The sequence below is a fragment of the Bacidia gigantensis genome, assembly GCF_019456465.1.
Source record: "Bacidia gigantensis strain McMullin 20006 chromosome Unknown contig_74, whole genome shotgun sequence".
NCBI classification, from domain to species: Eukaryota; Fungi; Ascomycota; class Lecanoromycetes; order Lecanorales; family Ramalinaceae; genus Bacidia; species Bacidia gigantensis.
This window is the reverse complement of record NW_025408613.1, coordinates 1,043,368-1,055,579: the sequence shown is the minus strand read 5'-3', so window position 1 is coordinate 1,055,579 and position 12,212 is coordinate 1,043,368. Positions and strand designations below refer to the sequence as shown.

The window sequence follows — 12,212 nt, the reverse complement described above, 5'->3', positions numbered from 1 at the left end:
TTGCAGTAAATATGGTGCGCGAAGATCTTGTCAGCTCTGCAGTAAGTATATCTCCAGTGGCTTATACAGCGTGGCGCTTACCATCATAGGTAAATTGTAGGACCTCCAATTAGCAATTATCTCTTCAGTCTTCTGACGTGCTGTTTCAGTCCTTCAGGACCCATCCGTGTCGAATTCTCCCCAGGATAAAAAGATTGCGTTCTTACAAGCGAAAAATCTCACGCAAGAAGAAGTAGACCTTGCCTTTTCGCGGGCAGGAAGCTCCGTGCCAGTCCCCCAACAGACGAGCCAATATGGATTCCAAAGTCAACCTATGCCAAGAGCCAGATTGAGCCCTAGCTACGGACACGGACACGGTCCATATCAAGCTGGGCCATGGGGCCCTTCACCGTAAGTGAGACGCGGGAATTGATGCATGAATTTGAAGCCTAATGCTGCAAAGGCCACCGCAACGAGATTGGCGAGATTGGTTTATAATGGCCACTGTAACAAGCGGAGTTGGCTATGGCCTCTACACTGTGGCAAAAGTTTGTCTCCCCGCGGATACAAATTATTAGAATGTTGACGGATTGAAGCGATATATCCTACCTCTAATAGCACCGCCAACCCCACCTCAACTTGAACAGGACAAAGCAGCAATTGATGAATCTTTCGAAAAAGCGTTTGCTTTGATCGACCAGCTCGCTTCAGACACAGCAACGCTTAAAGCTTCAGAGGCAGACCGTCAAGAGAAGCTTGATACTACCCTTAAAGATGTCGACACCGTAATTGCAGATCTCAAGGCAACGAACGCAAGAAGAGAAACAGAGAATAGAATAGCTGCTGATCAAATCCAAGGTTTGAAAGATCTTGTACCGAGAGCATTGGAGGGCTGGAAGGCAAATGGAGATGCAAGACTTGACGAATTGTCACAAGAAATGCAAAGTCTTAAGAGACTCTTAGAGAACAGAGTCGGCAGGTCTGCAGGCACTTCGACGCCGATTGGCAGAGGCTACCCAACTCCATCCACTAACGGATCAGAGAAGTCGAGGGAGAATCAATCAAGCACATCGCCGGCTGAAGGAGACACCGTGTCAGACACACAGACAACGAAGGTCGAGTCATCGCAACAAAAACGAGGATTACAAGGCAGTGAACGAAAGGCCGCTATACCAGCATGGCAACTTGCAGCTGCTGGGAAAAGCAAAGAAGACAGCACAGCCGATGCAAGCGCCTAGCCGATGTGACCTTCATCCTTCGCTCGTGTTTGACAAATTGAAAAGTCTAAGAGGAGAACCATGTCTGTTGACGATCCACCTCTGTACCATGCGCCTCTGTTGCGAATCGCCCTACAAGCCTTATTAGGTATTTATGGGGTGCAGCAGACAGACAGCTTGGTCTGCATGGAGCGTCAGACGAGAGCTGGAGAGGTTTCTACGAAACTAAGGCCAGGATCTGTTGCACAACAAGTTGAAATTCATGCAGAAGTCAGGTGGATTGAGGAATGAAAGCAGGTTCGTTACGAATAGGGACCGGCTGGTGGGGCTTCGAGACCGGCCTATCACAACGCGGCCTCGAGATATTTCAGCTTCCAGGCGGTGCCTCTCTCTTTAGCCCCACGGCCGTATCGAAAGGCTGATCAACCAAAGGGGAAAAAGCTTGTTGTTGAATACATCTTGTGCAGTTTGAATAATATCTACAATGCCCTCAAGAAGTAATTGCGATGCGCGCCCATGCCTCAGATCTCTACCACCAGCGGTGTGGCGCAGGATATTTCGAATATTCATTCATCCAGAAGAACTCGCCCACCTCTAGGTCTGCTGTAGGCTTCTATCGACTGCTTTTCGTGACATGGTTGAGGATCTGTTCACCACAAAATGGCTGAAAAGGTTTCAGATCTGCTTCGATTTAGGTACGACCACCAAAACTTCAATCAAGAGACCGCTCATGAAGTTTTCAGGTTATTACATTGTGTGGAAATCGGATCCGAAGAAGCGCAATGATAACGGGGTTCGGCATAAAGTAGCTTTTTCCACGGGGTTGCGTTCGGCTTTGATCACTTCACTGAGGGTGCACAGGGCTGCAGAGCCGTCTTCAGGATTAAAAAGGATCGTTCACAGTACAGAGATCTCAAAAAGATCCTTGACTTATTTGTGCGACCCGAGGCGTTCCATCCACCCAAGGGGTTATATTGTGCTTCAATTTGAAGTCAATGACACGGAACTTCCAGACGCATCATTCGATGCAAAAAGCCGGGAGCTTTCATTAGATTAGAAAGGGATGTGCAGTCAGAACTTTGAAGAAGAAGATACATACAGCAAGGCCCGACTTGCATATGAAGCCTGGTTCGTCTCGGCAGTCTGCTATCTTCCATGGTTATGGAATGGTTTGCTGACTCATAGTTTCAAGGGTTTCATTGCTGACGACGAAGATTTACTTCCTGGGTTTAGGTGTGGCAGGCTTAGTATCATCAACTGAGAGAAGCATGGACTCCTTGCGCACTTGAAGGCGACAGACGCCTCTAGTAAGGAAAGCAGACACCAAAGGATTATGCGGTGGCTTGAAAGACTTGCCAAATCTGAAGGTGTGGACCTTAGAGAATCACCAGAGGAGATGTTCATGCTAGGAGAATCCGAAAGGGTTGCGTTGCACGCTTTGGATTTGACACGACGTAGAAAAGCTATGGATTATCACGCCGAGGATCAAATTGGAGAGAAACGACGGTGGAGTGCGGATTGACTCTTTGATATGCTCCCTCGGCAGGATCTTTCCAGAGGCTTAGAAACATTCGGCAGCAAAATCATTGCCCAACATCTAATATGAGCGCCTGTTGCACATGTCCAGTCTGTGCTACCCTGAAAGCTGACGTGGCATCTGACGTCGATAAAAATGACTTTCGTACGACGCTGAAGATTCCAGCCGTCGTGCAGCAGTCATCATGCGCCACTCAAAGTCTTACAACTAAGACAGGCCGTACAGCACAGCTTGGGGTGAACTGTAAGTATAAATTCGGCGTTGATCCCATAGCTCTCTACTCTTTTTCATCCTTTCTGCAACAACCTCCCTAGAGAATTCAGATCACAAAGCAAGCCTTATTAAGCAGCTTCTAAGATAATCATCTATCCACATGTCGTCCCATCATGGCTCACGCCGTTCCACCTACTCAAGCCGCGAAACCAATCGCAGCGAACGTGGAGGAGCAAGTCATAATGGTCACCGACGCTCAGAAACGTATTCAAGCTCAGCTAGACCTGGATGGCCCCATGCAAATGATCCTTTCACTCAACACGACATTTGGAGTGACGGCGATATCATCGAACTCACGATCATTCGTCTTACTGTGGCCGAATCAGGACTGAACGACGAAGAATTCGGCAAAGTCGCTGCAGGCATTGCTCAGTTTTGTAGGGAAGGTCTTCGCGATAACAAAACAAGGCACATCACTACTGGAGAATTTATTGAAGGTTGGCATTACATGAAAGATCCCGAGAATCTTAGTCTCCCACAAAATCCCTACAAATCATGGCGACGCGCGTGCGATGCCTTTTCAAGCGGTACCAAGGGCGAGCCTTACGACTTTGAAGCTTCGCCAAATGAAGTCAGTTTAACAGACTTCAAGAAACACTGTGAAGACTCCATGGTGGAGACACTTCGACGAACAGCAGACACCCATGTCGTTGACAACCTTAGGGGGTGTATCAAGAGGTCTATCGATGAAATGAGTGAAGGCCGCCTGGACGATCATAGGCCTCATCGCGGAGATTGCAAGCTTCATTATCAAAACGGTTCACATTCTGACGGTCATAGACACACTGGCTCCGGACATCGGGAGGTGAGACATGAGCTTGATGCTCGTGGCCGTACCAGTACCAGCAGTCATCTTTCCAGAAGCAGTCATCGCTCAGGTACTGGCAGTCATCACTCAGGTACTAGCAGCAACACCCTTGGTCCAAGCAGTACTACTTCAGGTCAACGCATGAACGGTTCGACGAACTCACGAAGCCACTTCCCCAACCCTATCACTTCTGGCCCGGCGCGTGTGAACACCAGGAGCAGTCGTAGCAGTGCCAGCTCGTGGGAAGAAGTCTCAGCAAATGGTAGCGAATTTGACGGTCCCTATGGTGGTAATTACCGACGATAAAGCTGCGAACCTTCGAGCAGCAGTGCGGTTATCACTCTTCTAGGGCGGGGAATGCTCACAGTGGATGAAGGCCCGACACACATGATGTTAATGACGGTACTTTGTCGATTGATCAGCGGGAGCCTTTCCCGTACTTGCAGCTGAATCTTGCATTGTGTCTGCGAGAAGTAGGGGAGACATCATGTCGGTATCAAAATGCCTCGAAAGTGTGCGGCTGGTGGTCTCGATGTAGCAATAGAAAATTTCATATTACTGTGAAACACTCATGTGCCGGTGATGCTGCCCGACGTTGATTGCTTTTTGCGCCGCTCTTTGACTCTCCGAAAACAATGACGTTGCTAGCAAACTCAGAGCACCGAAAAGCGTATTCTTCATGTCATCCTCGTCCCTAAGTCCAGGGGACTGGAGGCCTCGGCCCGTGAGGAGCTCGGTGCGGCCCGCCCGCTGTCAAAACGATTCCAAGAGTCCGGGTTAGGTTTTGGTGCCTTCACCACGCACTTGAGTTCTCGTATGATGTTCACTATTCTGGACAGATGGACATTGTAACTACCGACAAGCCCTCAATTAAGAGGCACAGTCGAGAAGTCTCCCATCACAAAGGTCTGTTCCCTTCAATAGGACCAGTATCGGAAAATGTACACTGACAACACTTAGCCTCACTCCGTCGTTCCACCAAAGGTCCTCTCGATATAGTTGAGTAAGCTTGGACTATCTTCCTCTCAAGCTGTTCCCATCTGATAAGTTCAGTCTACTATCAATCCCCTCATCCTCCCTCCCACCACAAGACACCAACTTTTCACCACCCTCAACGCCCCTCCCCACCTCCCCGCCAACCAACCCTGTTCCCCCACCAACACAAATCGACATCACCTTCCTCACCTCCCCAAAACTTTACCACACCCTCCCGCCCCCTCTCTTCGCCTCCTCCGCCCTACGCTCACCCAATCCCACATCCAACCCCTCAACCCTCTTCGCATCAAAAAACTACCACGCCGCAGCCCTTGCCTCCGCAAGCGCGATCACCACGCCCCCCTCACCCCTCCCCCACCACCTTTTCGAACTCCTCCACATCCGCCTCGCGTCCCTGACACAACTGCATCACCTCCCCCTCGCGATCGAGGAAGCCCGAGCATTGGAAGATGTGCATTCGGCTTTCTACCGCGTCCCTAGGCCTGATGATAACGGGTATGACACCTGCAGTCTCCCATGGAAGTTAAGGATGCTTGTGACGAGGTTGCTCGCTTACACCCCACCTGACCCCGGGAGAGCGGGTGATGGAGTGAGGATTGGGGCAGGAGGGGGAGGGGGAGGGGGCGGTGTAGCAGGCTTCTACGAGCTCGCAAGGGATGCGAGGGTGGAATTTGCGCGGGCGAGGAGCGAGGAGGAGAAGGGGCTATGGAAGGAGAGGGCGAGGGAGTGTGCTTGGGGTGTTGTTGAGGCGTTGGAGGGGGAGGGAGATTTCAAGGGTGCGGTGGGTATGTTGAAGGGGATGGTTAAGCGGGAGAAGAATCGTGGGGGAGGGGAGGTTGGGAGAGGGGGTGAGGGAGAGGGGGATAGGACGAGGAGGCGGCTGGTGCTGCTTTACGTGAGGGTTGGGGATGTTGATGCTGCGAGGATGGTTCTGGAGGAAATAGATAGGGATGTGGAAGGGAGAGAGGTTTTGGAGGGGTTGGTGAAGGTGTGTCTTGGGGACTGGGAAGGCGTTGGTGATCGAGCTGCGGGTCAGCGGCAAGCAACTGGAAGGGAAGACACAAATCTGAAGAATAATGATGCTGTGAGGATGTTTTATGCTGGAAAGATTGAGGAGAGCGTCACGCTCCTGGAGTCACTGGTTGAGAATGGGAGGGTGGACAGAGAAACTATCTTCAATTTGGCCACTTTATTTGAGTTAATGGGAGAGCGCGGCGTGAAGGAGAGGAAAGAGGAGCTGGTCGAGCGTGTGCTTGAGAAGTTAGGAGGAGATGAGAGCGTGCTTGCAAAGGCAGACTTTAAATTATGAATATTGTTCACTGCATCATAAGACCGAATTCCGCCGTGGAGCATACCAGGCTCGCATGTCCCCGCCGTATTCCTCTCCACATAGGGGCTTCTCTACCCAACCTTCCTTTTCAAAGCAATAGTCGGTGACGACAATACCGTACGCCCTGCTAGTACATTCTGTTTGTGCATGTCGCGCAATATGGATTTTGTTCCTTGAATGGGGAGTTTTGTCTCCGAGTGATGTCGAAATGAGATTCATCCGAAAGACGTCGAAGCAGAGGCTCCACTCCTGACTCTCTTCCCACCGTCGCCATCAGTCTTCTCCATAGCTTCACCCTCCCGCTTCTTACCCCTCATATCACCAGCCCCAGGCTTAGTCCTCGCCCATCCATCGAAAGGGCTGACTTTCTTTCTCTTTGGCATCTCTTGAGACGCATCATCCATGTCCTGGTCGGGTGGTGATGTGGTCGCATATTCGCCTGGATTCTTCGTTGATCTTGTCCTGTGAACCGTCGTTGGTGGCGTGACTGTCTGAAAAGATTTCTTGACCGGCGTGGTGACAGCTTTCTTTTGCGCAATGCCGTTGTCTTCAATTTCAGTGGTAGCTTCCTCATCAGCAAGTTCCGCGGCGGAGCGTTCGGCTTGCTGTTGTGGTGTAGGGAAGAGGAGGCGGGGTTTCACTGAAGAGCGAGTGAAAGGTCGCAGTCTGGTTGTTTCTGGGGCATTTGCGTCATCATGTGCATGTAATGAGCTTCCGCTTTCCGAATCTGAACTTTGGGGGAATTTGCGATATATCTTCCGGCCACGGCTTGAAATGATCAATTTAAATGCAATAAAGAGGGATCAAGAGTGAAACTTACAAGGTATACACGATGCCTTCGTCGCGATTGAACGCATCCTCGATCTGTGGGTTAGTCTCCACATGACGCTGCTTGCGTTTCCTGCTCGCTCGAGGCTTGGCCATTTCTGGTTGTTGATTTTGCTGAGAGCCATCCACAAAAGGATTGTCTGTTTGCGGACCCACTTCTGGTACTCGGTCTTTGGAATCAGTGAATACTTGCACTCTTTCATCCAAGTTTTGACCATCTTCTTCAGGATCACCGTACAAGTTGAAACCAACGTTCCTTCGGTTTTTGCGATTCTTACGAGGCGTAGGCATAGCATCTTCAACAGAATCTGGACGGGGAGGAAACAGAACTCGAGCGGCTGCATCTACTTGTGGTCTTGAGACCTGTTTCTTTCGCGGGGCGCTGGCTGGTGTTGGCAGCATGTGCGGATTGACCTCTAAGGGTTGGAGATCTGTGTTTCCACCACCCTTTGGCTGATTACTAGAGACAGCGTCTCTCGAGTCATCTGTGCCATTCATGATATCGTTATACTTGGTCTTTCTTCCTCGGCTCAAGTTCCCGCGGGGAGACGTATTCGTTGATGAAGGGGGAGAATGAGGCGGAATACCTGAAGATGCAGGAGATGATGATTGCTGTAGTCTTGATGAACCGAACCTAGAATTGAGATCTCCTGGATCACGAGGTGGGGTTTGTGTACGGCTGATGAATTTAGTTGAAGATTGCCGGGCGCTTTTCCGAGTGGGGTAGTGTCGTGAAGTGTCACCGTGCCGTGGTGTTGGCGGAGTCTCAACTACACTGGTTGCAGGAGGTGTCGCTGCCATGCTACCATGTCCAAGAATGCTTGCGCAAGTTCAGTTGTTGATCCGGCCGCCCTGCATCCAAATGTGTGGTGCTTTCCAAGAGGGTGGCAAGTAATTATGGTCAGCTATCCCAGGTCGCAATTGTTGTAAATGCTTCTGCCAGTTCCTCTGTGCGAATTGACCAAAGTGAAGTTTCCTTGAGCAACAGAGCAATGTTCCAAGCTATGCTGCATATGTGATACTGGGAAACGGTTGAGTCGTCAAGTGCGAAAGAAGGATGTAGGAGTAAATGGCTGGCGCAGGAGCTCAGAGGAATGAGGTCAAAATGCTTGGCAGGGATTTTTTGAGCGGGCTGGGATTGCGGAGGAGGCTGGAACGGCGCGTAGCCTGAAGCAGATAATCAACAACACGTGCATTATCAACACTTGCCGGCGAATCGATTGGCTCCTGCATGCTGTAAACAATTGCATATGCCAATGAGCCTCTAAAGACCTCTCTCCATCCCCAATGGCAGAAAACGGCGACGCCGACTTGGATTCCTTGTCGCTCTCTGACACCGAGGCTGATGAGACAGAGGATCTCTTCGCATCACCGTCAAAGAAACAGTCTCGCCCCCCTAGAGCGCCCGAGAACACGAATAAGTCACACAAAGAAGCCTCTGCTCCGCCGTTGGACTCAGACGAGGATGCCCTCGCAGACCATGAGGAGCGCCTACGGCACGAGCTTGCTTCCCTGCGCTCCATGAATACGGTCGTATCTGGCATTACTGCCTCGTTGGAAAAAGCGAAGAACAATATGGAGACTGTGTCAGCCACAGTCAACAATGCTTCAACGCTACTCACAACCTGGACGCGCATACTCAGTCAAACAGAGCACAATCAGCGGCTAATACTGAACCCAAATTGGCATGGCGCAAGCCAGGATCTTGTCGATGCTGAGAATGAGGAGGTGCAGAAGCAGCAGGAGCAAGAGAGAAGAGAGGCCGAGGAAGAGAGAAGGGCCAGGCAGAGGGAGGCAGAGAGAGAAGAAGAGGAGAGAAGAAGAGCGCTGGAAAGTACGAAGGGGACAAAAAGTAAGACAGGCAGGGTGACCGGAAGAGGAACGACAAGAGGCAGAGGCTATGTTGGCGTCGGTGGTCAGGGAGGAACCAGAGGCACTGCAAGAGGCAATACTACTGGCAGAACGGCAAGTGGTATTGGAAGGGGGCTGGGTGGATCTCGAGGAAGAGGGAGAGGCATATGAGCTGCTGTATGGAGTTTTACTCTTCCATCTGCTTTGAACATTTGTGATACCCCCTTCATACAGACTTTCAGACATTGACTGCTATCATATTGACTGAGCAAGTTGAATAATGAAGAACATTACTGCTTAATTTGATGCACGGAAAGATGGCCTCCGACAAGACTGATATACCTGACCGATATCAACAACAACTTATGATACATCATACAAGAGCATGATTCTTCATGCCTTTGACGCTCGAGTATCCAATAATACGCCCAAAAGGCTTGCTCCGGCCCCAGTCGGCTCCCACATCATGAGACTCAGGTCCTTGTTGATTCTGGTGTATGATCTCAGCGCTCTTGGAGCCTCATACCGCCTCGAGGAGAAATGAGACTTGCTGAACTATCTTGCGGGGAGGAAGGAAAAGGGGATGGCAACGCCTTTCAGAAGGTGGAAATCAAATACCGTGGTCTTTTCAAGAAGCATGGAGCATCAGGAGTTTTTGACATCTCTCCAGGGCTTTCAGATCATCTTGAGGTTTCAAGAAAGGGTTGAAAGGGCGCATTGTCGAGCGCACCAGACCAATAAAGTCCATTCTATGCCTTGGTTGCGACTCTACTCTATGTGCAATGACTGCATCTCGACCCTGCACAACCTTCAATATCAATGTGATTCAAGACAGCCTTGCATCAACGCCGAAACCACCAGGTCTGTCGTCAAAGACAGATCAGCGCGAATCCACACACAAATATGATGCGCCAGAAAGTTCCTTATCATTTGTCTTGTGAATTCTTGGTGAGGCCTTTTATGAATTGTTTATCTTCAGGCTGGGCGTCACTAGCTCGATAGGCACCTTCCTCTTCTGTTCACGCTTGCAAACGCGGTACCGACCCCGCTTCTTCACGGCAGGCTGGTACTTAACGGTCGCCGTTCAGGCTTTGATCAAAATCTGACAACTCGTAAGATCCGGACGGGTTCCTGCATCCTATTGTGCAAGAACAGTCAGAAAATGTTGTTTCCCGTTTCAAAGCTGCTCTTGGCGCTTGTTCCCGAAATCGTCTTAGCCGCACCTCCTGCCAAGAGATGGGGCCAGCAGTATCATGAACAAGATCAGAAGGGTGCTGTCGCCTCTGAGAGTGCTGTCTGCAGTAAAATTGGTGTGAATCTGATCAAGGATGGTGGTAACGCTGCTGATGCTGTTTGTTTACCCCCAAACATACGAAATTAACACAGTGTGCGCTGACCGTAGGCAATGCACAGCTTGTGGGCACCGTCTTCTGCATTGGTGTTATTGGTAGATATACACTCACCCGGTCATGATTTCTTGCGTTGTTGACGATTGCTTAGGCATGTATCATAGTGGACTCGGGGGTGGTGGTTTCATGATTGTGTAAGTACGAACAAGGAGGGCTGCAGCAAACCCCTCTGACAAGGAACAGACGAGGCTCAAATGGCTCATACGAATTCATCGATTTCCGGGAAACTGCACCCGCCGCTGCTTTCGAGGTACTGATGGTAAAATACTATTACCTGTGTGACTTGAGACTGACAGGTATCTAGGACATGTATAAAGATAATGTGAATGCTTCCATATACGGTGGACTAGCAAGGTATCGTTGTTGTATGTGAAGGCATGATCCCCCACTTACCCATTCTAGTGGAGTCCCCGGTGAAGTTCGAGGTCTCGAGTATCTTCATAAGAATTACGGCAAATTACCGTGGGAGCATGTAATGAAGCCCGCCATCAAAGTGGCTCGGAATGGCTTCACTGTCACGCAAGACCTTGTCAACCAGGAGAAGAGCGCCGTTGCAGGCCTAGACAATTTCCTGCTTCAGGACCCCGGCTTCGCAATTGATTTCGCGCCAAATGGAACCCTGCTCGGATTAAATGAAACAATCACCCGGAGACGCTATGCTGATACGCTTGAAGCCATCTCGAAGCGTGGCGCCGATGCTTTCTACACTGGCCCAATCGCAAATGCTACAATCCAAGCCTTACAAGCGGTGAATGGCACCATGACTTTGGACGACTTGAAGAACTACACAGTAGCGATACGTAAACCCGCCACTGTTGACTATCGGGATTACAAACTTACAGCATGCTCTGCTCCATCGTCTGGGGAAGTGGCTCTCTCTGTCATGAAGAAGATAGAGGGATATGGAGATATTGGACAACCTTCCACTACCAATCTCAGCACTCATAGGCTGGACGAGGCAATCCGATTCGCTTATGGAGAGGTAAGTCGATCTCGATGAAAGGCCGACTATGCGTGTCGCATGCTGACTTTCTCTGGTATTGAAGAGAGCAAAGCTTGGTGATCCAGCCTTCGTTCCAGGGCTAGACGAGTATCAAAATGAGATGCTCAACGAGACTACCGCCGAGATCGTCCGCAGTAAAATCTCTGACACAGAAACCCTAGATGTCAAAGCCTACGATCCTTCAGAGCTCATCTCTCTCGAATTGTAAGTACTTATTTCCCCTGTTCTCTATCTTTACCCCTATCCGTCGTCTTTCTCTCCTTCTAAACATGTTGTTCTCCTCAGAGGTAGCACGTCTCACATCGTCACCGGCGACGCCAGCGGCATGGCCATCTCTCTCACCACAACGGTCAACCTCCTCTTCGGCTCCCACCTCATCGTCCCCGAAACCGGCGTCATCATGAACAACGAAATGAACGACTTCAGCATCCCCGGCTCCTCCAATTCCTTCGGCTACACGCCCTCCCCCGCAAATTACATCCGCCCTGGAAAGCGCCCCCTCTCCAGCATCTCCCCCACCATTGTCGAGCACAAGTCCAACAACTCCCTCTACTACGTCATCGGCTCCGCAGGCGGTTCGCGCATCATTACGGCAACGATCCAGAATCTCTGGAACGTGCTTGATCGGGGGGATAATGTGAAGCAGAGCTTAGCGCGGCCGAGACTGCATGATCAGTTGGCGCCGAATCAGGTCAGTTTTGAGTATACGTATGATAATGAGACGACGGCTTTCATGAAGTCGTTGGGCCATAATGTGACGTGGGTCGCACCGGGGCAGAGTACTGCGCAGGGTTTGAGGAGGCTGTATAATGGAACTTTTGAGGCGGCTGGGGAGCCCAGGCAGAAGGCGTCCGCTGGGTTCGCGGTATAAGTATTTGCGATCAATAGGTGATGAAAGTCGTGACATCTTGTGGGCAGATACTGACAGTATGAGGAGTCGCTGAAATGAGGAAGACGTGGTTGAAACAGATAGTAGGAACG

General features: G+C 50.5%; 6 protein-coding genes across 6 annotated transcripts; 5 read left to right on the top strand and 1 right to left on the bottom strand.

Moving 5' to 3' along the window:
* Positions 1 to 11: 11 nt before the first annotated feature.
* Positions 12 to 1,217, top strand: KY384_000700 (uncharacterized protein; the record flags this gene model as incomplete). Its single annotated transcript, XM_044809234.1, has 4 exons — positions 12 to 45; positions 150 to 390; positions 443 to 527; positions 576 to 1,217. 4 exons carry the CDS (start codon positions 12 to 14, stop codon positions 1,215 to 1,217), a joined length of 1,002 nt encoding a protein of 333 aa, XP_044665221.1.
* A 1,902-nt stretch (positions 1,218 to 3,119) lies between these two features.
* Positions 3,120 to 4,205, top strand: KY384_000699 (uncharacterized protein; the record flags this gene model as incomplete). The annotated part of the gene is given in 3 exon segments (XM_044809233.1): positions 3,120 to 3,210; positions 3,225 to 3,811; positions 4,164 to 4,205. 3 exon segments carry the CDS (start codon positions 3,120 to 3,122, stop codon positions 4,203 to 4,205), a joined length of 720 nt encoding a protein of 239 aa, XP_044665220.1.
* Positions 4,206 to 4,653: 448 nt separating this feature from the next.
* KY384_000698 (uncharacterized protein) lies at positions 4,654 to 6,119 on the top strand (the record flags this gene model as incomplete). The annotated part of the gene is made up of 3 exons (XM_044809232.1): positions 4,654 to 4,720; positions 4,775 to 4,817; positions 4,868 to 6,119. 3 exons carry the CDS (start codon positions 4,654 to 4,656, stop codon positions 6,117 to 6,119), a joined length of 1,362 nt encoding a protein of 453 aa, XP_044665219.1.
* Positions 6,120 to 6,355: 236 nt separating this feature from the next.
* KY384_000697 (uncharacterized protein) lies at positions 6,356 to 7,769 on the bottom strand (the record flags this gene model as incomplete). The annotated part of the gene is made up of 2 exons (XM_044809231.1): positions 6,356 to 6,908; positions 6,961 to 7,769. 2 exons carry the CDS (start codon positions 7,767 to 7,769, stop codon positions 6,356 to 6,358), a joined length of 1,362 nt encoding a protein of 453 aa, XP_044665218.1.
* A 486-nt stretch (positions 7,770 to 8,255) lies between these two features.
* Positions 8,256 to 8,990, top strand: KY384_000696 (uncharacterized protein; the record flags this gene model as incomplete). The annotated part of the gene is made up of 1 exon (XM_044809230.1): positions 8,256 to 8,990. One exon carries the CDS (start codon positions 8,256 to 8,258, stop codon positions 8,988 to 8,990), a length of 735 nt encoding a protein of 244 aa, XP_044665217.1.
* Positions 8,991 to 9,981: 991 nt separating this feature from the next.
* On the top strand, positions 9,982 to 12,102 carry KY384_000695 (uncharacterized protein; the record flags this gene model as incomplete). Its single annotated transcript, XM_044809229.1, has 8 exons — positions 9,982 to 10,170; positions 10,233 to 10,266; positions 10,320 to 10,362; positions 10,412 to 10,478; positions 10,533 to 10,582; positions 10,631 to 11,210; positions 11,275 to 11,435; positions 11,517 to 12,102. The coding sequence occupies 8 exons, from the start codon at positions 9,982 to 9,984 to the stop codon at positions 12,100 to 12,102; spliced, it is 1,710 nt and encodes a 569-aa protein (XP_044665216.1).
* Positions 12,103 to 12,212: the final 110 nt, after the last annotated feature.